Here is a 24187-nt window from a genome sequence, read left to right as displayed (position 1 = left end):
TGACCAACATGGTGAAACCCCATCTCTACTAAAAATACAAAAATTAGCTGGGCGTGGTGGCACGCACCTGTAATCTCAGCTACTCAGGAAGCTGAGGCAGAAGAATCGCTTGAAACTGGGAGGCAGAGGTTGCAGTGAGCCAAGGTCGCGCCATTGCACTTCAACATGGGCGACAGAGCGAGACTCCATCTCGAAAAACTAAATAAATAAAAATAATAAAAAGCACCCTATTCAAAAGTCAGTGAAGGCCAGGCGCAGTGGCTCATGCCTGTAATCCTAGCTCTTTGGGAGGCCAAGGCAGGCGGATTGCCTGAGCTCAGGAGTTCAAGACCAGCCTGGGCAACACAGTGAAACCCCGTCTCTACTAAAATACAAAACATTAGCCATGTGTGGCAGCACGCGCCTGTAGTCCCAGCTACTCAGGGGGCTAAGGCAGGAGAATTGCTTGAACCCAAGAGGTGGAGGTTGCAGTGAGATGAGATCGCCCCACTGCACTCCAGCCTAGTGACAGAGTGAGACTCAGTCTCCAAAAAAAGTCAATGAAAGGCTGAGGCGGAGGATCACTTGAGCCCAGAAGTTTGAGACCAGCCTGGGCAATATAGCAAGACCCTGTCTCTACAAAAAAAATTACAAAAATTAGCCAGGCATGATGGCATGCACATGTAGTCCCAGCTACTTGGGAGGCTGAGACAAGAGGATTGCTTGAGCCCAGGAGGTCGAGGCTGCAGTGAGCCAAGATTGCACCACTGCACTTCAGCCTGGACAACAGAGCGAGAACTCCATCTCAAAAATAAAATAATTTTTAAGTCAGTGAAAACAAAACTTTATTTTTGTTATAGTATTTGTTGCAGCATAAGGCCTCCTGATGTTTTTAGGTAATTGTACAACAGATGAATTTAAATGAATGCAAGGTTGCAGGGTTTTCCTGTGTCCAGCTTCATGCACTGTCTGTGATGTTTGAAACTATGATCCTTTCTTTCCTGCCAGTCGGCATGTGCGTCAACAAATGAAGAGAAGGCAAAAAATGCTAAGTTAAAACAGAAGAGACGAAAGATCAAAACAGAACCAAAGCAGATGCATGAAGATTACTGTTTTCAATGTGGAGATGGTGGAGAGCTGGTCATGTGTGACAAAAAAGACTGTCCCAAAGCATACCACCTCCTATGCCTTAACCTGACTCAGCCACCATATGGTAAGCTGGACCTTCAGGACCCTTTCCCTAATTTGTGTCTTTGCCAACTATGTGTAACTCACAATATATTCCATGCCATGGGATAGGAAATGTTGAATAGAACAAACAATAGCAAAAAATTACGCTGGGAAAAATCTTTCCCCTTACACATTTGGGATACCTTGTGGTTCCTCAAGGATTGGTTTCTTGTATACTGTTCCCATAGGTGGGTAGTTGGTACCTGTGGCGTTGGGTTTTGGCCAGTAGCTCACATCCATCCTAAACTGTACACCCAGATCTATGTTTGGTTGAAATTTGGAGTTGTATTCAGTTGAATTCCATCTCCAATGAGAGAAGAAGGAACCTGGGTTTTTCATGGGTAATCAAGACAGGCACTAACTTGGGCACTTCTCCTTCTTCCTCCCCATCTCCCCGAATTAGGAAAGTGGGAGTGTCCGTGGCATCAGTGCGATGAGTGCAGCAGTGCAGCTGTTTCCTTCTGTGAATTCTGTCCACATTCATTTTGTAAAGATCATGAAAAGGGGGCCCTGGTTCCCTCTGCACTGGAAGGCCGCCTCTGCTGCTCGGAACATGACCCCATGGCTCCTGTGTCACCAGAATACTGGAGCAAGATAAAATGTAAATGGGAATCACAAGATCATGGAGAAGAAGTAAAAGAATAAATGTGTGGTGTCCCCTCCTTTCTATTTAAGTGAAAAAAGCAAATAGATCATGCATTTAAAAAGAAGAGACTGCTACAGTGCATACAGCCTTTGCCATCGGAACTGCCTTATTAAAGCAAAAATGGGAAACCAGTTCATGCAGGCAGAAGCAGTTGGTGGTGTCTGGTTTTTGTTTTGTTTGGTTGGTTTGGGATTCTTTTGTGGAGGGTTAAATTCCCTTGGTCTTTTCTTGCCTTTTATTGTGCTTCAGTGCCATTGCAGCTTGAAAAAGAAATGTTTTTGCTGTTAAAATAAGAACAAAGAGAAAAGTAAGTTTTGTTAATGAGATAAATTTAAAGTCTAAGATGTGTTCCTTGGTTGTATAAAGCAAAAGTAGCCATCATTCCTTTATTTATTTTCATTTTTAGGAATTTCAAGAAGTGTAGTTCAATAGTCTAATCAAGTGTGTGTGTGTTTTAAGTAGGAATCTGAGAAAGCCCTCTAGGAAAGGGTATGATAAGCTTTATATACCTCTTTACTGAGCAGTAGGTAGGCTCACTTCTCTTTCCCTTCAAAATGCTTTTCATAGGCTTAGAGAAGGGCTCTATGGAAGTATTAAATCTGGCCTCTTGAAAACAATGCCTCGGTGGATTTTACCTCTGTGGTCTTAAACAAGGTGGGCTTTCTACTATGGTAACTTTACCTAGAAGGGTATATGGTGTGTTTCCTTGGTGGAAGGAAAAAAAGGAATGGATGTGCTCACTGATTTTTAAAACGTTTTCCATTGACACGGATGGTTTGGGTTTTGGATGAAGTGCGTTTCTGTGGATATGAAGCATAGTTGGAATGGTCACTCCTATTTTCCTGACACTGATTAAGGCAGCTAAAGGGGGATGAAGGCATAAACCAAAATTTGGATCATATAAGCACCATTTTCTGTCCAATTTTATTGTAGACCCTGGTCTTAATTGGAGAGAATTACAGGCATTTTATTTTTTGTCTCTGTTTTCCTCTCCTACTCAAACATTTCTTTTGTCATCTGACCATTCAGTCATGTTTCCTGGTAAAACCACACAAGTGAGTTTGAATTGTATTTGAATAGATCTTTTTGGTTGAGTTCCTAATTTGGGGGGTGAAAGTAGTAGGGGCATCCCCAGGTTACATGTAAAGAATTTCTATTATTATCCAGTACTTCAGATTGTTCCCATTGAGTAAGGGGAAGAACTTCTACTTTTACAGGGTGCATAAGAGCCACACAAACACACTTCATCTTAGGAAGCACTTGGAGAAAACTCCCAAGAAAGTCAGTGTTAGCAAAAATGGTTGACGGTGATGCTTGACTCTTATAGATGCGAGTATACCAAGATGTCTGCTCACCAAACTCACTTGCTTTTAATGCTTAGGAATATGTATATTCCAGTATTCCTTGTATGAAAATAATTAGTAATGTCAGACATTGTTGTAACACTGTACTAAGTAGAAGTCTAGGGTTAGCTTGAATGAATGTTAACTTTCTCTGTGAATTTTGACTGCTTACAATTGCTGGTACCTGGTAGCATTTATTTTCCCTCAAGTACCTAGTAACCTTATGAAGGTAGGGAGGGTAGATACTCTACCACATTCCTTCAGCTGTACTGAGTGTTCCATTTGCTTATCAATTTAGAGCTCTTCTATGGAAAGAGGGTGAAAATCTGTTTTGTGCCTCTTTTTTTTGTATGTAAATGTGCAATTATACTGGATTTTCTCTTGTAAAAAACACTACAATTCTTTTACTGAAGCTCCTAAACTGCCATTTGCCTGACTCCAGCAATTAATTCTGCGGTGACTCATTGGGCTTCCAGTACTTCTGTTGATTAGATATGGTCCCAAAAGAAAGAGCAAAATGGAAAATGCGATCCATGTCACCAAATATAATTGCTACAAGTAACATGAAATACAGCTCACCAAAACACTAAACTTTGCTCTTGAGCAATTATATAGTTTGATGTCCTTTTAAAAAATAAGAAAAGCTAGGTTTTATCATACTAAAATTTTATTTTGTATATGATGTTTGGTTTTTTAAACTTACTAACATAAGGATTTCCTTTAATATTCCAAATACAGTTCTTGTTGAAACAGTATCCAACATGAAATCTTATCTCCTTGCTTTTAGACTTAGTGCTATTTACTATCTAAAGACTTTTCTATGGTAAGCCAGGGTACATCCTATATACTACAGATACCTTAGGTTTCAGTATTTTTATGCAGCTTCTTCATTGTGTCACATTTTGTTTTCATATCTGTAACAGAGCTCTGCTGAAATTAAAAAAAAATTATGATTAATAGGATTGTTTCACCATTTCAGAAATCAGAGTAGAAAACAAAATAGCTGCCGGGTGCAGTGGCTCACACCTGTAATCCCAGCACTTTGGGAGGCCGAGGTGGGCAGATCATGAGGTCAGGAGTTTGAGACCAGCCTGACCAACATGGTGAAACCCTGTCTCTGCTAAAAATACAAAAAGGAGCCGGGCATGGTGGCACATGCCTGTAGTCCCAGTTTCTCAGGAGGCAGCGGTTGCAGTGAGCCAAGATCACACCACTGCACTCCAGCCTGGGTGACAGAGCGAGACTCCATCTCAAAAAAAAAAAAGGTAACCATAGTTCTGAAGTCTTTGGCCATGAATGTTCTTTAATGGTCTAAAAAGCGGTTTTAGTCATGCTGGTGCCAAGGAGTTCTCCTCACACCTCCATAGCGTCAATGTTGACCTATTTTATTTATTTTTAAGTTGCAGATTATAGATGCAGAAAGAGAAAATTGTCCTTTATGTGTGCATGAGTATACATGCACTGTGCCTGTGATACACCAATGAAATATTCCAAAAGACATTGCTCACTCATAGTCTGAAGTTGGTATTTGTTAACTTTTAAATCTATATGTGGTCAGAGTGTAAGTGGCTGGTTTTTATTCTTGTCTAACAATGAAATAACTTAAAGCAGCATGGGCTAATGGTGGTATTTTTTTTAACCACATGTTAATTTGTTGAAGGAAGAAGTGAACATAAGATTTTTGATAATCAGCCTAAAGCTTCAGAAACTGGATCAGTAAGAGCTAAAGATGAAATCCTGGGAAACTTTCCCAGGCACTGTGCAGGGGAGGGAGGGGCTGGACCGCCACTGCTGCGAGGGAAGAATCAGAAGAGCTGCCTGTGGCTGGCTGAGAAGGGCAAGGTGGATGGCTCTTCATTCCTGGAAGGCTGAAGCAGCCAGAGGCAGTGATTCACCTCTTTAATGTCTAATCAGGGAGAGATACAAGAGTGAGGTGGGTTTTATTTTCATTTTTGTTTTAACAAGTTCCCACTCTATCTTAATTCTCAAAAATGATCTGGCCTCATCTATAGAACTGGCTGAGTTGGGGAATCATTTAAAATTTGGAATTTTCTGTACAAGTCAAGAACATATGTGAAAGCTAAAAAAGTAATGGAGGCAGGGGGACTGCTCCCAGCTCCCTTCTGCCATTTACACAAAATATTTGAAAACATGTCTGTAAATAACGTTGTAGAACTGAGATATTGAGTATCTAATCATGTAAAGGACCCTCAGATGGGACAGGCTGTTGGACAACTTTCCTGGTTCATGAAGTGGAATTTCCTTTTTTAGTAGTTTCTTGCATGGTGTATTCCAATAGGTCAAACCCAGACCTACAGTTTGCAAACAGGCCATCTGTAGAGAATACAATCTCTGGACTGCCCAGGACTTGTTGCTTGTCTTTCATTTCATTTTAAATACAAAGCTCTTCCTTTAGCATTCACCTTGAAGTCAAGGTGTTGGCTGCCACATGCCGTGTCCTCTTAACAAGTTAAGAAAACAGTGGCTATGGAGCCCTCACGGCTGGGAAGCTGACATTCTATACTTCCACATGAGAAAAAGGACATTGGAAATTGCTTTATTTCTGGGCAGCGTAGACTAAAGTTACTTTTCACAAGGCTGATGCATCCAGCCACCCCCAGTTGTCCAAGTTGGTGCAGACATGAATTGATGAATGGAAACACTTTCCTTTGGCCTAGGGCCACCTAGAATTGGTCTCTGGTTATTTGTAAAACAAAAAGTAGAACTTGCTTCCATTTTCAGATGGACTAGGGAATACTATAATTAGACAGCTTTGCAATGAATTAACAAATACTGAAAAGTTGGAAATGTGTATATACTGAAATCTCACCAACTTTTACCTGGGGTGGGGTACCAGGAGAAAGGGAACCCCCTTTCTCCTGGTAAAGGGTAAGGGGGGGGATAATGTTTACCACAGGTACGAAATAGTCACTTTAACATTGAGACCTCTGCCTCATTGAATTCAGGTTTTTTAAGTACTTGAAACTCTTCAGATTCTCCTTATTTTAGTTTCTTTTTACATTTATGAAGTAGAAAGCATTGTTTTGTAAACTGTTTTGAAAATAAATAGCCTAGTCTCTTATCCTCTTTAGCGTGGATTAAAGGTGAAGTTCTGCAAATGGGAGAGTGTTCACAGTAGATAGCTCAGATTGATTGAACACATTTGAGGAAGAGACTCCTGCATGAGATACCAGCATTTTTACAAATACTTTTTATGTACATTCTTTATTTTGTCATTTTGTCAACCCTCTCCCCAAGCACATCTTCTTTCCTTTTACTATGTCTATGTAGGGAAAAAACAAAACAAAAAATTGCACTTACGTTACACTCCCAAAATGTGGGTAATCCGTGTCTTTCAAAAAACATTTCTGTTTTTTGTTTTGTTTTGGTCAGTCCATTGCATAAGTGACAAGTTTGGGTGCTTGTGGCACGTATGTATGAAGCGGGAGGGGGATGAGAATTGCCTGTCCTTCAGTAGGCTGTAAAAGTAATTTACATGTAAGTAAAAAGGGAAAATAGAATAGATGCCAAAGTCATTTATTCAGTCCTTAGTTTTCTTATGTGGCATTACTGCATCTGCTAGTTAGTGAGAAAGCACCCTCAGCTTTTACTGCTCCCCTCCCTGCCTGCCAACACACTTGATGTGTGCAAACAGCCCTCAAGTATCTGTCAGATGACCTATATAAGGTATTGAATAAGGTATTCTTGTCAGTTTAGAAATGGACTGGATAAAACTTACTTGGTTGTCATTATTTTATCTCATTTGTCCTGTTACATGCCCTATGTTAAGAAAATTATATTGCCACTAATAACCAAGATGCTAAATGAGTATTACAACTGGCTAATATCATTTTTTATATACAAGGGTATGTGTATATTTGGAATTGATATGAGAAACTCATTTGTACCCATTTGAGTGATATTGCACAACAAACACAGATACCTACAGACTCCGTTTTCATTTTCTCGTGTTCTTTATGATAATGATCTTTGTAGATTGGTTATTTCTGTACTTTATCTGTAATAAACTTTGTAGATCCTGTGAACCGTTACTTTGCCTAAATCACTTGAGACTTGAGTCTTTAATAACAAAGCATCAATATTCACTAAAGTCAATCTCTTTTGAGTTTCTGTGACTTGGCTAGAAGCTCTTGACACTAAGGGATTAGTGTTAATTTTCCCTGGGGGTGTTCCACTAGGGCATTACTGTATAATGACTTGATGTTGCCACATAGACTTCAAGATATATAATATTTTGAGGATTTTGTTGATTGGCCTATGTTTTATTGCATAGTGTGAAACGTGTAAAGCTTGGTTAACCTGTATATAGATAGCTTATTGTTGACTAGTTATAGTGTATTTAGGGTTGCCTGTAATATTTAAGCTTCTTTACTGATGTGTGTGCTGGTAGGAACATATAATTTTTGTACATTATATTTACTGAGATGTTGCCTTTTTTATTTTACAAATACTTTGGAATTCCAATGTGTTTTTTGCTTCCGTGAGGATTAATTTGGAAAGGTTTTTAATGACATTCCACTGATTTCAGATTTTGCTTGAGATTGACTTCAATAAATTGTCCTGTATGTTCCAAATTAAATATGTGGGCTTGTTCTTTGCCAATAATTTTTTGCTACAACAAACACTCTGGGCAGGAGGCCATCCTGGGTGGGAGGACTAAATGACACAATCCAGCCAACCTCAGGTAGTGTGGCTTCCTGCAGAATGCGGCTGTGTTGCTAAGGAACGAGGATCTGAGAGCGGGCTGTTTGGTTTTCCATTTAGAGGCGAGGTCCCGGGAGAAGGCTGCTCCCCGCGGTGGTGTGGTTGGGCCGTGGAGACGAGCTGCTGATGGACCGTACGCCGACCTACTCGGCTGGAACTGGGGCGCTGGCTCCCTGCTGAACGCACCAGAGGGCAGCTCCGCTGGCTTTGCGTACCCTTTGCCAGACGATGCCCTCGGCCGTCTTCCTGGGGAGCCGCCGGAGCGCGGGCAACTGGGAGAGGGGGCGGTGCCCAGTTCCCGGCCCGGCCCTCCCCACGGAGGTGGCCACGTCAGCGCAGCGTCGCTCGGGGCTCGCGGCCGGATGGGGAAGGCGGCGGCGGCGGTGGCCTTTGGGGCCGAAGTGGGCGTGCGGCTCGCGCTGTTCGCGGCCTTCCTGTAAGAAAGATCCACGGCCGGGCCCGGGCGGCCCCGCTTCCCAGGCAGGCGGGCGGCACGGGGCGGCGGGTCGGGCAGTGGGGAAGCGGGGAGGAAGCCAGGCGACCTGCTCTGCGCTTCTTTGTTCCCCTCTAGGGTGACGGAGCTGCTCCCCCCGTTCCAGAGACTCATCCAGCCGGAGGAGATGTGGCTCTACCGGAACCCCTACGTGGAGGCGGAGTATTTCCCCACCAAGCCGATGTTTGTGCGTGGAGAAAGATCGTCTCTCCTCCCTCCCCATGACCGGGCTTCCCGCGGGCACCTGTGCGTTTTCCACCCCGAGACAGCCTTTGTAGGGACCCACTGCCCACTCCGCTGCTGTGCGCTGGGTTCCGCCTCCTAGGGCTCGAGTGTTTAAGATCCTGATTGATTGATTGATTGATTGAGAGAGGAGGGTGTCCGAGCCTCTTTGGGCTGAGACAACGTTTTCCCGGGCGCTCTGTGCCTCAGCCTGAGGTACCGGGGCCCGAGCCGCACGGGCGCTGCTGTTCACTGGTGGCGCTGCCTGGCGCCCGGTTACGCGCACTCAGAGACCTTATGTTAGCGCCAGTGAGTCCTGCTGTGTCACATCCCTCTTTCCTGTAGGAGCACGAGTGTGGCTTTTTTTTATTATTATTATTATTATTGTTTTTAACCTCTGACATTCTGATTCAGGTTATTGCATTTCTCTCTCCACTGTCTCTGATCTTCCTGGCCAAATTTCTCAAGAAGGCAGACACAAGAGACAGCAGACAAGCCTGCCTGGGTGAGCGCTAGCCCTTTCTGGCCGGTTTCTTCGTGCTGGGAACCTAGGAGGTCGTTGTGGGATTCAGCCACGGTGAGCCTGTGTGGAGGCCACTGAGTTCTGCATTCCTAAAGGAACTCTATCCCCGCGGGAGAGGAAAATAGCACTGCAGGGACTTGGTTACGCAGGCTACACCGCAGGCAGCCCTGTGCCTAAATGCACTGGGTTATTTGTACCTCAGAAATGTCTTTGGCCTAGTACAAAAGTTCTCGGCTACAAAAGAGTGATCACTGAGGACCCTAATTATTTTTGTGCCCAGGCCTGGTTGGATTCTATCCATCTCAGAAACAGCACGGCTGCTCTCATAACGAGGCCATGACCATACCTTTCCTCCTAGACAGATCCTTTTAACTAATGGCTTTGCTTTGCAGCTGCCAGCCTTGCCCTGGCTCTGAATGGCGTCTTTACCAACACAATAAAACTGATCGTAGGGAGGTAAGTGACAACAGCTAACCACCCCAGCATCTGCCTCAGCCCTTACCCACCAGAACAGAGAGGTTAATGGTGTCCACCACACGTCTTTCTCATTCTTTTCTCCTTTATCTTCACTCTGATTTTTCTTTTGTCATTCAACGCTTACTCCCTTCCCCATACCTCAGTCCTCCAGGTGACACCTGGGCTCTTTTCTGCCTGAACAGCATTTCCCACCAACGGCCACAGCAGTCGGTCAGTGTCCTCTTGAGCACCTCCTGAAGCTGCAGTGTCATTTGCTGTTTGCCCTAAAAAGTAATCATGTGCTGGAGTGGGCGTTTTTCCCCTAATTTAAATGCTGACCTTGAAAGTAAGGCTTTTCTCTTAGTGTGGTGACTATACTAATCCAGTTACCTTATTTTGCCTGGGGCACTATTTGACCAATAGTTAACAGGATTATTAATGTCTGCTACAACTGAAAAATAATTTCTGGAGTTAATGACTTACGTTCCAACCATGCTGCTTTCTTCCAGGCCACGCCCAGATTTCTTCTACCGCTGCTTCCCTGATGGGCTAGCCCATTCTGACTTGATGTGTACAGGGGATAAGGACGTGGTGAATGAGGGCCGAAAGAGCTTCCCCAGTGGACATTCTTCCTGTATGAATATCATATGGACTCTACCCTATGCTTGTTTTCACATCATTGAATTTAACCTAGAAAGCTAGTAGGGATGGGAAAATCTGACTACTCTTGTTTCTACAATTTGGAAAATCCCCCCTTCTTTAGTAACTCCACAGTTTAACAAGTCTGAGCCTTGACTATTTGGGTAAATATTACAGAACAGAAAGGTAGTTTACCTTCATGAGATTTACACATTTAATTGTTATATTATTTGCCTAGATCCTGCAATCTTGTACTAGCAGTAAAAATACCTTTAACGAAGAGTTTCTATGTGTCAGGTACTTTGAAGCATTTTCATTTCTTACCTAATTATAGCTCACAATAATCCAATGAGGTGGGGACTATTGTATTTATGAGTCCCATTTATAGATGAGGAAACTAAAGCATCAACAAGTTAATACATATAGCTAGTATACCGAAAACTATACTCAGATAAAACATTAACTTTGGGGCACTAAGTCCTTCATTTTTCTTTTTGTTTCCCTTTCCTTCACAATGACTTACACTATAAGTATACACAAAAAAGGATTAAAACACCCTCATGGCCGGGTGTGGTGGCTCATACCTGTAATCCCAGCAATTGGGAGGCCAAGGCACGCAGGTCACTTGAGGCCAGGAGTTCAAGACCAGGCTAGCCAACATGGTGAAATCCCAACTCTACTAAAAATAAAAAAAATTAGCTGGGCATGGTGGCACACACATGGAGTCCCAGCTACTCGGGAGGCTAAGGCAGGAGAATCGCTTGAACCCGGGTGGTGGAGGTTGCAGTGAGCCGAGATGGTGCCACTGCACTCCAGCCTGGGCGACAGAGCAAGACTCTGTCTCAAAAAATAAATAAATAAAAACATACTCATGCTTCCTAGCCTCCTATGTGGGGATGAATGAGGTAGCTTCCTTTAAAAGACAAACCACTTAAAAGTTTTTCTTGTTCCAGTTGCATTTGCTGGTCTGGCCTTTGCGTCCTTCTACCTGGCAGGGAAGTTACACTGCTTCACACCACAAGGCCGTGGGAAATCTTGGAGGTTCTGTGCCTTTCTGTCACCTCTACTTTTTGCAGCTGTGATTGCACTGTCCCGCACATGTGACTACAAGCATCACTGGCAAGGTAAGCAAAGTACTCAGGCCATGGAAGCTTGCATATTTCACTCATTTTATTCCTAGCACCTAGCACAGAGGAGATGCTTACTAAATATCTGCTGAATGAACAAATTAATGAGTATGGATGGTCTGGGTTCTGTACTAAGAATATACATTTAAAATTATAGGAAAGATAAGACAAAAAGAGTTTACCAAAGATAAACATCCTAATTTTTCCATTATTTGAAGCATTGTAAGTTCAAGTTAAACTGCATCTACAGGAAATTTAAAACCTCAAAGTTCAATTTACTCTCTTAAAAATCAGGTTCATTGTCATAGGACTTTTGTTCAAAAACATAAGTAAAATTCAAGAAAACATAAAATTATAATTAAACCAAACAAATTTAAGCTGAATGCTATAGTAAGTAAAATATCCAAATTACAGAACACCTGGCTTGGCGCAGTGGCTCACACCTCAGCACTTTGGGAGGCTGAGGCAGGCGGATCACCTGTAGTCAGGAATTCGAGACCAGCCTGGCCAACATATTGAAACCCCGTCTCTACTAAAAATACAAAAATTGAGGCCAGGTGCAGTGGCTCATGCCTGTAATCCCAGCACTTTGGGAAGGTGAGGTACGTGGATCACCTGAGGTCAGGAGTTGAAGACCAGCCTGACCAACAGTGAAACGCTATCTCTACTAAAAATACAAAATCAGCTGGGCATGGTGGCACACGCCTTTAATCCCAGCTACTTGGGAGGCTGAGGCAGGAGAATGGCTTGAACCTGACACAATTCCAAAAAAAATGCTGGAAGTATTGCCCACAGGTCCTCAGGAACCCTATTTTAAATTTTTAAATAGTTTTTTGCAAAGAGAAGCAACTCTTTTTTTTTTTTTTTTTTTTGAGACAGTCTAGCTCTGCGCCCAGGCTAGAGTGCAGTGGCACCATCTCGGCTCACTGCAACCTCCACCTCCTGGGTTCAAGCAAGTCTCCTGCCTCAGCCTCCTGAGTATCTGGGATTACAGGCACACGCCACCACGCCCGGCTAATTTTTGTATTTTTAGTAGAGACAGGGTTTCACTTGTTGGTCAGGCTGGTCTCAATCTCCTGACCTCGGGATCCATCTGCCTGGTCCTCCCAAAGTGCTGGGATTACAGGCGTGAGTCACCGTGCCCGGCGAGAAGCAACTCTTAAAATACTTTACTCCTTCCTCTAGGACCCTTTAAATGGTGAAAATGGGCAGATGAATAGCAATAAGTGGACCTTTGTTACTCTTCTGAGTTAGAAAAATTCTAATTTAGTACACTCTGAACAAAGCTTATTATACTTACTTAAGATGTGTTTTGATTTGGTGTTCAGAAAGCAACCTGACAATGATAATACTGTAACTATGATAAAATTGAGAATAAAAAGATTTTATTTAGAAACCATAAGTCTGGAATTGAGGTTATTTTAGCCCCACAGTAGAGTATCCTGGAGGGCCAGGTCCTCTATGCTATGTGTATGTAATAGGATTTAGGAGCCTAATATTAAGAGAAGACCTTGTTTCCACTCTCTTCAGATGTACTAGTTGGATCCATGATTGGAATGACATTTGCCTATGTCTGCTATCGGCAGTATTATCCTCCTCTGACTGATGCAGAATGCCATAAACCATTTCAAGACAAACTTGTACTTTCCACTGCACAGAAGCCTGGGGATTCTTATTGTTTTGATATTTAAAAATTGAATCTGGCTGGGCATGGTGGCTCATGCCTGTAATCCCAACACTTTGGGAGGCCGAGGAGGGTGGATCACCTGAGGTCAGGACCAGCCTGGCCAACATGGTGAACCCTGTCTCTACTAAAAATACAAAAATTAGCCAGGAGTTGTGTGCCGTAATCCCAGCTACCTGGGAGGCTGAGGTAGGAGAATTGCTTGAACCTGGGAGCTGGAGGTTCCAGTGAGCCGAGATCGCACCACTGCACTCCAAGCCTAGGCAACAGAGTGAGACCCCGTCTCAAAAAAAAAAAAAAATTGAATCTATCTCAATAGAGAACAGGTGAACTAGCCCTCCTAACCGGACCATGCACAAGACAAGAAATTCTGGCCTTTTTTTTCCCCTTCCAAGGTGCAAGTGAGGACATAAGCCACACTGTATTCTGCCTCCAAATGATTACACACTTTTGCCCCTGCTCATCTATCTTGAGGAGTTACGGTTCTTTTCCACTACTGTATGCCACATGTTCTAGTAAAAGGATCTTTCAAAGGTGTCCAACACCTTATGAATCTGGTCTATCAGATTAATATCTGAAGATCTACAGTGTTTTTACATTTAATTTAAATGCCATTCTTAGAAGGATCTTGTCACAAAGAAGCCTTTACATAGCCCCACCTTGTCTCAGAAGCTAGAGTTCATTATCAAACCTTCATTTCCATTTCATATAGCTCAAAATCTTAAAATCTAGGGCATGGCCAACTAAATTACTTTGATTCTGTTTACCTTCTCTGATGACAATTCCATCAAGTCTTAAATAGGAAAATGTCGAATCTAGGGTAATTTATCACTTTTGTGTGCATCTTATCTGAGTCCAGCCATCTGGTACTGCTGTGCATTTTGAACACCGTGGGCATAAACAATTTGTTGAATTACTAAGTGAAAACAATAATAAAGAAGAAAATGGTCAGGAGTGTGGTTTCAGCACTACTAACAGATGACTGTTTCTACCTCATTTGACCATAACTGTGCTTGTGAGCTTCTTTCCTTCCATTCATGACTGAAGATCTGCTCAAATGCACCAACACTGCCAAGTGACTAAGGCAGAAAAGAAAAATGACAGGTATCGTCATCTGAAGGAAAGATGAATCTTTTTCTGCCCCTTCTTCACAATGGAATATAAGGAACAATTATGGGATGTCATCAGAATGGATGCCATAGGACCTACAGCTCCCTTTCTCTTTATTGTGATTATACTTTAAATATGACGTCTTTTATGTGTATCTTCCTATATTTTCAATGTATCTTTTTCCTTCAGTAAACCTGATATTCAAATAAAATGGTAAATGTGTGTGCTTTTTTAAATATTTAAAGTACATTAAGGGGCTGGAACTTTAGTAAAGCAAAACATTGAATTCCCCATCCGCCCTAAGTGATTCAACTGCTGTTATCTATAGTACTGGCTAATATTTATAAATACCAAAGGAAAGTCTCTTCTAATTGCCATGCTTTAAATTCTGAACTTAAATTCTGCCTATGACAATTAAAATACCAGTCAACAGGAAAGAACTTACATATTAGTTCTTTGCCCAAAACCTATTTTTTTGTTTTAGTAATACATAAAGACAGAGAAAATCGTGACTGTATTGATTTTCTTGACTTTGAGACGGGTGAGTCCAGGTAAAAGTAGGCCACTAGTCAATATGGTTTCATTTTAGTATTTACTAAAGTTTTAAATATAATCACGTAGAAAACAAACATTTCAAAAATGCAAAATATTAGAAATCTAATCAGTGCTATTAATCTTTCCATGCAAACAATCTCTTTTGCTGAGATAAGTGATACTAGTTCTGCAGCTGGGAATATGTACAAAATGATGCTGTACCAGAGTTTAAAAATAGGCTTGGTCTAGAGATTGCACATGATACAAATGAAGCAGCGCAAATAATATATGACTAAATACAGGATTTCAATCAAGCTTATTATCCTGGGAATATACAGCTATAATACCATGAATAGACAAGATATAAAGCTCTTTCACAGTTACCCACCCCTCACCACTAGGAAAGAAACATTTCTTAATACAAAGAGTGGTTTATCTGGCTATCCAGGGCTATGCTGTCCATCTTTGGTTATAGGGACTCCCTCTGCTTATCCTTTGGTTTACTCTTAAATAGCACCTATTCTGCCAATAGGAAGAGTAAACATAAATTTGAAGACCACAACTTGGCAAAAGCTTCCCCTTAATATACAGTGAATACTTAATTCTCAATAACTCAGAGTTTATATACCTTTAAAAAAATAAAGTATTCCATATATCTGAAACTTAGTGGCATACTTAGCACTAGACTATAAGCAGATGACAAAGAAAGGCCAGGCCTGACCTATACCCCAACCTTACCTCTACAATCTCCATGGTGACAGTAATTACCCTTCATTTTCCTTTTCTTTCCAGAAAGGGATAAAGACCACTGCTGTCTAAGGAATGGCTTCAGTAAATATTAAATGTCAGTGGCTTTGAATACCATAACATTTATAAAAAAATTTATAAACAATAAACCACAGCTCGCCTGCCTTTACCACTCTATAAACAGAGGCCTGTGGAATCTGAGAGCAAGTATAAAGGATTATCATAAAGAGAACTACAAAGACAATGACAAACTGACCAATGAAGAAGAAAAATCTACAGCAAAGTAGTGAAAAGATGCCTTGACAAAATTAGTGTGCAGTCACTTGTGTTCTTAGAAGTAAACCTCACTTCATATGTTCCAGACTCAGCTGACACTGACTCTGGAATAGCTGTTTCTTGGACCCTACAGACATAAGTTTTTCTTTCAGAACAAGTTAAACATTTCCCCCTAGCCAAACCTACCTGCTCAACCAATGCTGCCCATGCCAAGAGCCTTTTAAATATGCTTTGTGGATTATGGATACCTAAGAAGGAAAGAGGATACACAATACTACCTTAGCCCAAGTAGAAATGGCAGGTGACAAATTCTGTTTCACCATAAAGGCACCACTAAAAGGTTTTATTTAGAACCTCAGCAGCCTGTAGAGGCTACACAATTTCAGGTTCATCAGCTTTTACAACTATTTTCAACGTAAGAATAGAAGCTATTAGCAAATAACTTCTATCAAATATAAAAGGGAGGCCTAGGATATACAACATCTTTGCTTTATAAAGATGCACCTAACATAAACTAACTTGTCAACTTTAGACTCTTACAGCAGCTCAAACAGTTGCAAAAACAATGAACATCAGTGATTTCTGGCAATAAGTCTGTCAGTTCTAAGAGAGTAAACAACACTTTTTTAAAACTACATTCTAGTCTTTCTTCATACACTACACATAAGAAAGAAATGCAGGTTCAAAAATAAATCACCCAAAAGTCTTTTCCATGTCCACTGAGACTTAGCCTTCAGTTCAACACAAACAAGAGATAAGTGTACTCCAAAATGCCTTCTGAATCTCAAGAATCTGTTTCCAAACTAGAACATTTTCTAAAGATAAGCAATAAGTTCCTTAAAAACATGTCTACCCCACCCAAAACAAATCAAACCCAAAATAGGCTTTACACCCTGTCAAGTACTAATCAATAAAGTGTGGCAACTATAAACTATCATCAAAGAATTAAAGATACAAACCACCCCCAGCTATGCAGAAAAAATGGCAAGTGTTTATATGAAGCCAGTGGTTAAAAGTAATAGGGCCTTTTGCTTTTCCATTCATTTCCAAAGAGGAAGATTATCTTCCAAAGACCCCAGTGGTGAGTAAGTGGCAGGCAACATGCAGGAAATGACGCAGCTGAGGAGAGGAAAATTGCAGCAACAAACAGGTGGATTTTCTGGGGAAGGATCCCTCAATGTCCGTCTAGGGAGGAAAGTGGGAGAAGAGCTGCAGTCACAACTGGAAGGCAACCACAGAGAATGCCAGAGTCGAATACACAGACTTTGTAATTTCACATCTAAAAGGCTGAGTAATTTAAATCTCAGGATGGGTGGTTGGTAATTAAAATCATAACTGTTGCCACAGTAACTCTTAGATAACAGAACCATTAAAACTCTGAGTTTAGATCCTAAAAAATGACAGGTGTCATTGGACAAAATCTCTAGCAAAACAGACATACACTAATCTTCCTCTAAATGGGCTACTGTGTTTTTTTCCCCATGAATTTCTACCAGTCCCTCTAAAAATGAATAGCAGCCTAGATCTTGGTGACAGGCAACAGCTAGTATATTTAAAAAGAGCTTGAGGCTCCATAGTTCATTATAACATGTTAATATGTAAGAATTACACTATATATATGACATTTTAAAACTTACATTAAGCAGCCATAGATGGGTCATTTTTACTGTAAAGGCTGATCAAGGAAGATACCCTGGGTTTGGTAGATCTCTTTGAGGACCAGCAATACTGTATCTTCAGACTCCCTATAAAGAGAAAAAATTATGTTGAGAAAAGGAACTAACATTTGTGCCAAATGTTTTACATATATTATCTCATTTAATCCATACAACCATCTTGCAAGTTTATTTTTTACTTCTGCAAAGAAATGAGATTCAGAAGTAATGTAATTGGCAGTGGCTTGGAAGGTGACCTGGCAAAGAACTCTGGCATTAAGTCTGGTAATATAAAAAAGCTAGGAAGAGAGGCCAGGTGCGGTGGCTCATGCCTGTAATCCTAACACTCTGGGAGGCTGAGGTGGACAAGTCACTACAGGTCTGGAATTTGAGCCAGCCTGGCCAACATGGTGAAACCCCATCTCCACTAAAAATACAAAAACTAGGGCTGGGCACGGTGGCTCACGCCTGTAATCCCAGCACTTTGGGAGGCCAAGGTGGGTGGATCACAAGGTCAGGAGTTTGAGACCAGCCTGGCCAATATGGTGAAACCCCATCTCTACTAAAAATACAAAAATTAGCAGGGTGTGGTGGTATGCGCCTGTAGTCCCAGTTACTGGGGAGACTGAGGCAGAAGAATTGCTTGAACCCAGGAAGCGGAGGTTGCAGTGAGCCGAGATTGCACCACTGCACTCCAGCCTGGCAGATAGGCGAGACTCCTAAAAAAAAAAAAAAAACTAGCCAGGCGTGGCAGCACGCGTCTGTAGTCCCAGCTACTCAGGAGGCTGAGGCAGGAGAATCGCTTGAACCCAGGAGGCGAAGGTTGCAGTGAGCCGAAGGTTGCAAAGCGCCACTGCACTTCAGCCTGGGCGACAGAGTGAGACTCCATTTCAAAAAAAAAAAAAAGCCAGTAAGAAATAACCAAGAATTGTTCCTTTTCCACAGAGATCATTCTAGAGACACTATTGAAGAGTTATCCAGTTGGTCACCTTAATTTTTAAAATATTATGCACTTTTTGGAAAAGGTAATACAATCATAAGGTTCCAAATTCCAAAAATATAAGAAAGTAACGAAGTCTCCCTCCCACCTTTGTTCCTCAACCACCACCAGTTCCCATCTTCTGACAACCAATGTTATCAATTTCTCATGAGTTTTCCAGATATTATTCTATGTATGCACAAGCAATTACTTATATCCACACTTCATAACAAAATTTGACTTAAAAAGATTAACACTCATGAGGGACTGCCTTAAGGATATAAGCCTCTATTATTCTTCTAGATCTGTGGTTCAACATTTATTGAGTCATGCATCCTTTTGAGAATCTAATGAAATTACGGATTCCTCCCCAGAAAGGATCACATTGCAACCACAATTATAAATGTGTATTTCATTGGATTCATAGACTTCCCTCATCTCCCACAAACTCATATACACAGACCCCAGCTTAAGAAATTCCTGTATCAACAAGTGGGAATTAGCTCTATCAGATATTAAAATGGTACATAAAAAAGCAAATCAACAAGTAAGAAGTCGAGAAATAGTCCCATTTATGTATAGGAATTTAATTAAGTGGCCAGGCACGGTGGCTCACACCTATAATCCTAACACTGGGAGGTCGAGGCAGGCGGATCACCTGAGGTCAGGCGTTCGAGACCAGCCTGGCCAACATAGTGAAACCCCATCTCTACTAAAAATACAAAAATTAGCTGGGCATGGTGGCACATGCCTATAGTCCCGGCTACTCAAGAAGCTGAGGCAGGAAAATCATTTGAACCCAGATGGCGTAGGTTGCAGTGAGCCAACTACTGCACTACTGCACTTCAGCCTGGGCAACACAGCAAGACTCTGTCTCAAAAAAAAAAAAAGAATTTAATTAATTTAATTTAGAATCTCAAATCTATTAATAGTGTTGAGACACGTGGGGAAAAAAGGACCTGAATCTGAATCAAAGATTTATATGTAAAAATTAGATGATAAAATATTAGAATAGCCAGGCATGGTGTTGCACACCTGCAGTCCCAACTACTCAGGAGGCCAAGGCAAGAGGATTGCTTGAGCCCAGGAATTCAAGGGTCTAGTGCACTAAGATCATGCCTGTGAGAAGCCACTGCATGCAAGATCCTGTTTCTAAAAAAAATTATATATATAACAATATACTGTGTTGGCTGGGTGCAGTGGCTCACGCCTGTAATCCCAGCACTTTGGGAGGCTGAGGTGGGATCACTTGAGGTCAGGAGTTTGAGACCAGCCTGACCAACATGGTGAAACCCTGTCTCTACTAAAAAGACAAAATTAGCCAGGTATGGTGGTGCACACCTGTAATGCTGGCTACTTGGGAGGCTGAGGCAGGAGAATCACTTGAACCTGGCAGGCAGAGGTTGCAGTGAGCCGAGATCACACCATTGCACTCTGGCCTGGGCAACAGGGTGAGATTCCATCTCAAAAAAAAAAAAAAAAAAATACTGTGGTAAGAATTTTTTTGGAAAGTAAGGAAGATCTTTCTGAGTATGACACAAATTCCAGAAACCAAAAAGCAAATGACAACAAATTTGATTACATAAAAATAAAAATTTTGAGCAGGCGCAGTGGCTCACACCTGTAATCCCAGCACTTTGGGAGGCAGGGGCAGGTGGATCACCTGAGGTCAGAAGTTCGAGACCAGCCTGGCCAACATGGTGAAACCCCATCTCTACTAACAATACAAAAATTAGCTAGGCATGGTAGCGCACACCTGTAATCCCAGCTACTCAGGAAGCTGAGGTACAAGAATTGCTTGAACCTGGGAGGCAGAGGTTGCAGTGAGCCAAGATCGTGCCACAGCACTCCAGCCTGGGTGACAGAGTGAGACTCCTTCTCAAAAAAAAAAAAAAAAAAAAAAACTTGTTGGCCAGATATGGTGGCTTACACCTGTAATCCCAGCACTTTGGGAAGCCAAGTGGGAGGATCACTGGAGCCCAGGAGTTCAAGACCAGTCTGGGCAACATGGCAAAACCCCATTTCCACAAAAAAATTTGAAAAATTAGCTGGGCATGGTGTTACACACCTGTGGTCCTAGCTACTCCCAGCTGCTCAGGAGGCTGAGATGGGAGGATGGCTTGAGTCCAAGGTCAAGGCTGCAGTGAGCTATAATCGCACCACTGCACTCCAGCCTGGGTGATAGAGTGAGACTGCCTCACAAAAATAAAAATAAAAAATAAAAAAAAAGTTGATGTGGAGCAACTGAAACTCTCAAACACTGCTGATGCAGATGTAAACTGCTGGTGGCAAAACAGTTTGGCAGTTTCTTTTAAAAATACACTTCCATATAGTATCCACCCATTCCATTCCTATTTACCCAAGAATATGTCCATGTAAAGTCTTATACATGAATGTTCCTAGCAGCTTTGTTAATAGCCAAAAACTGGAAACTATCAAAATATCCATCAACAGGTGAATGGACAAACTGATATATCCATATAATGGAATACTACTCAGCAATAAAAAGGATATACTATTGATATACACAACATCAATCATGTCTATAATACCAACAGCTTAGGGGGCCAAAGCAAGAGGACTGCTTGAGGCTGGGAGTTTGACACCAGCAGGGGCAACATAGTGAGACCCCATCTCTACGAAAATAAATAAAAAAAAAATTAGGCCCAGTGGCACATGCCTGCAGTCCCAGCTTCTTGGGAGGCTGAGATGGGAGGATCCCTTGAGCCTAAGAGGATCCCTTGAGCCCAGAGATCTAGGCAACAGTGAGCCATGATTGTGTCACTGCACTCCAGCCTGGATGACAGAACAAGACTATCTCAAATAGATAAATAAATAAATAAGCTAAACGCCAAACAACAAAAGTATATACTGTAGGATTCCAAATACAAGTCATAAGCAAACTAATCTACAGTGGCAGAACAGAGCAGTGGCTCCCTGGAAATTAGGAGGAGTGGGGAAGAGAAAAGAAGGGAGGGATTACAAAAGGCACAAGGAAACTTTTGAGAGTGATGAATATGTTAAGTTGATTGTAGTGATGGCTTCACAGGTGTATACATGTCAAAACTCATCAAATGTGTATTCTTTTAATATGTACAGTATATTGTACATTTTCACCCAACAAATTGGCAAAGATTTAAAAATATTAAAACTGTTGGAAAAGCTGTGGAGAAACACACACTTTCGTACATTATTGCTGGGAGTATAAAAAGGTACAACCTCTTATTTGTCAATATTTATCAAATTTTACAAATGTATATACCCTTTATGCCATTGATTTCAATTCAAAGTATTTTACATTACAGATATACTCATGAGTAGGTGAAATGACATGAACAAGGTGTGTGCAAAAGAAAAGGAAACCTGAAAGTCCATGAGTAGAGGACGGCTTAAATAAATTATGGTGTATTTACATAACGGAAGACTATGCAGCTAAAAAAAAATGAGGAAACTACATATAATAGGTTAAAAAATGTCAAGATATACTAGTAGAAAAAACAAGGCACAGAACATTGCCTTTAATATACTATTTATGTTTTTAAAATAAGGGAAAGAATATATTCACATACATATATTTATTATGGAGGCATAAAATAGATGGCTGGAAGACATTTTACATTAGTTGTATATGGGGAAGAAACTGATTGCAAGAAACAAAATAAAAAAGAGGCTTTTCATTATTTTTCTTTCTTTGAATTTCAAACCATATGAATGTACTGCCCACACAGAAATATTAAAAGAACTCTGCTTTCTTTTCTATCAAGCCAGATCACCAGAGATCATTCTTAGCATTATTTTAGCCCCTTACAAGATTGCTTTTGGCCTCTACTGTATATATTATATACAAATGATAGTGATTGCATCAGATGATAATTCCTCATCAGAATTCAAGGGAAAAATTCTTCTTAGGACCTTTGAGCTTGCCTTTTTTTTTTTTTTTTTTTGAGATGGAGTCTCGCTCTGTCACCCAGGCTGGACTGCGGTGGCCGTGATCTCGCTCACTGCAACCTCTGCCTCCCAGGTTCAGGCAATTCTCCTGTCTCAGCCTCCCAGGTTCAGGCAATTCTCCTGTCTCAGCCTCCCTAGTAGCTGGGACTACAGGCATGCACCACCACACCTGGCTAATTGTATTTTTGGTAGAGACAGGATTTCGCCATGTTGGCCATGCTGGTCTGAGCTTTCATTTTTAAAACACTTATCTCTGACCCATCTTATTTTCCTTACTTTATTTTTATGTCAACTTCTTCAGGGATTAATTAGTATTATTTTATACTATTTTTTTTCAGACATGGTCTCGCTCAGTCACTCAGGCTAGGGTGCGGTGGCACCATCATGGCTCACTGCAGCCTTCAACTCCTGGCCTCAAGCAATCCTCCTTCCTCGGCCTCCCAAAGTGCTGGGATTATAAGCATGAGCCACCATACCCGGCCTGAATTTCAATAAGCATCATTAATCCATTCTACAATCCATCAGGTAACCAATTATATTTAATAATAATTCTGCCCAGGCATGGTGGCTCATGCCTGTAATTCCAGCACTTTGGGAGGCAGAGGTGGAGGCGGATTGATTGCTTGAAGTTTAGACCAGCCTGGGCAACATGGCGAAACCCTGTCTGTACAAAAATTAGCTGGGCATGGTGGTGCACAACGGTCATCCTACTTATTAGGGAGACTGAGAGGGGAGGATCACTTGAGTCCAGGAGGTCAAGGCTGCAGTGAACCATGAGCATGCCACTGCACTCCAGCCTGGGTGACACAGCAAGACCCTGTCTCAAATAATGATAAAATAATAATAATTAATTCTGTCACAGCTACCATAAATGCTTTCAAATGGGTTTGCTATAAGACTTCCAGCAACAGTAATATTTGTTCCAGTTCATTCATGTGCACCTAAATGGCCAAAAGACACATTTTTAACACCAAGATAATTGAACTTATGGTTGTTGGCATCATTAGCCTCAACCATGTTCTACCCAGCTGCAAAATAAAACAACAGTGTGTTTAAACCAGATTCTTGAAATGACATGATTGTGCTTGTGCTGTCTAAATGAGAAGTCATTTTAATTCCAAAGGTACACAGGTCTTTTTTTTTTTTTTTTGAGACAGGGTCTTGCTCTGTCACCCAGGCTAGAGTGCAGTGGTGTGATCATGGCTCACTGTGGTCTCAAACTCCTGGGCTCAAGTGACTCTCCTGCCTCAGCCTCCCAAGTAGCTGGGACTATAAGCGCATACCACCACGCCCAGCTAATTTAGTTTTTGTAGAGATGAGGTCTTGCTATGTTTCCCAGGCCGGTCTCAAACTCCTGAACTCAAGCAATCCTCCCACCTTGGCCTCCCAAAGTGCTGAGATTATAAGCCTGAGCCAATGCACCTGGCCTATCCTCCTTTTTCTACATCTATCAACTATCTATGAAACAGGTAAACAAACAAAACAGACAAAAATAAACAACATTTACCAGTAGCATAGATGGCTTTGTAAAGCAAATAAATACTCATTAAAACTTTCAATAGGCTTCTCCTGTAGCACATAGTCAATGCGTTGGCCTCCATTCAGCATCCCCACATTGATAGGCAGGACTTCTTTAACTGCCACAGAGGTCTCTTCTGTGTTAACATCTGGATATGGAAGAACCATAATAAGAATCTAAAACCTTTTGGCCTTCAGGGTTATCCTGTTAACTTCTCCTCACACTCCAAGTTTACCACAGAATGAGCTACTCTCTGTTCAGAGAGCTCTCTCCCATCTTCCTCCTCTCAATCTCCTTCAAGCTCCTTCTCAGGTCACAGTAATTTTGTCCAATCCCCTTTTTTGCTTTTGCG

The 24187-nt window shown here is 41.6% G+C and overlaps 3 protein-coding genes across 17 annotated transcripts in view; 2 read left to right on the top strand and 1 right to left on the bottom strand.

Annotated features, from left to right (window-relative positions):
- NSD3 (nuclear receptor binding SET domain protein 3) overlaps window positions 1–7798 on the top strand; it is a 113374-nt gene extending 105576 nt beyond the window's left edge. For all 8 annotated transcript variants that reach the window (XM_003830724.5, XM_008956146.5, XM_008956145.5 and 5 more), the window contains 2 exons: window positions 988–1192; window positions 1613–7798. In XM_003830724.5, coding sequence (XP_003830772.4) covers window positions 988–1192; window positions 1613–1854 — 447 coding nt within the window. In that variant the 3' untranslated portion in view covers window positions 1855–7798. The remainder of the gene's footprint in view (window positions 1–987; window positions 1193–1612) is intronic.
- Window positions 7799–8231: 433 nt separating this feature from the next.
- On the top strand, window positions 8232–14388 carry PLPP5 (phospholipid phosphatase 5). 5 transcript variants are annotated; one of them, XM_003830727.6, is made up of 7 exons: window positions 8232–8359; window positions 8495–8603; window positions 9053–9143; window positions 9554–9617; window positions 10127–10251; window positions 11210–11380; window positions 12914–14388. In XM_003830727.6, the coding sequence occupies exons 1-7, from the start codon at window positions 8286–8288 to the stop codon at window positions 13072–13074; spliced, it is 795 nt and encodes a 264-aa protein (XP_003830775.3). In that variant the 5' UTR covers window positions 8232–8285; the 3' UTR covers window positions 13075–14388. The 5 variants fall into 5 exon arrangements, with proteins under 5 accessions (XP_003830775.3, XP_008954398.3, XP_054972440.2 ...); XM_008956150.4 differs by having other exon boundaries at window positions 12569–14388; XM_055116465.2 differs by having other exon boundaries at window positions 12263–14388.
- Window positions 14389–14750: 362 nt separating this feature from the next.
- DDHD2 (DDHD domain containing 2) overlaps window positions 14751–24187 on the bottom strand; it is a 31079-nt gene continuing 21642 nt past the window's right edge. For 2 of the 4 annotated variants that reach the window (XM_034965956.3, XM_055116464.2), the window contains 3 exons: window positions 23824–23983; window positions 17372–17479; window positions 14751–16955 (listed from right to left, as the gene is read on the bottom strand). In XM_034965956.3, coding sequence (XP_034821847.3) covers window positions 17398–17479; window positions 23824–23983 — 242 coding nt within the window. In that variant the 3' untranslated portion in view covers window positions 14751–16955; window positions 17372–17397. The remainder of the gene's footprint in view (window positions 16956–17371; window positions 17480–23823; window positions 23984–24187) is intronic. The other 2 variants (XM_034965955.3, XM_034965957.3) reach the window with 1 other exon arrangement.

This window comes from Pan paniscus, chromosome 7, assembly GCF_029289425.2.
Source record: "Pan paniscus chromosome 7, NHGRI_mPanPan1-v2.0_pri, whole genome shotgun sequence".
Classification (NCBI taxonomy): domain Eukaryota; kingdom Metazoa; phylum Chordata; class Mammalia; order Primates; family Hominidae; genus Pan; species Pan paniscus.
Note: the sequence above shows the minus strand (reverse complement) of the source record. Positions and strands in the feature narration are given on the sequence as shown.

Coding starts and splice junctions, on each gene's coding strand:
- PLPP5 (XM_034965958.3), top strand. CDS start 8,286: ATGGGGAAGGCGGCGGCGGCGGTGGCCTTTGGGGCCGAAGTGGGCGTG. Junction 8,360..8,494: donor GCGCTGTTCGCGGCCTTCCT/GTAAGAAAGATC, acceptor GTTCCCCTCTAG/GGTGACGGAGCTGCTCCCCC. Junction 11,381..12,913: donor CTACAAGCATCACTGGCAAG/GTAAGCAAAGTA, acceptor CACTCTCTTCAG/ATGTACTAGTTGGATCCATG.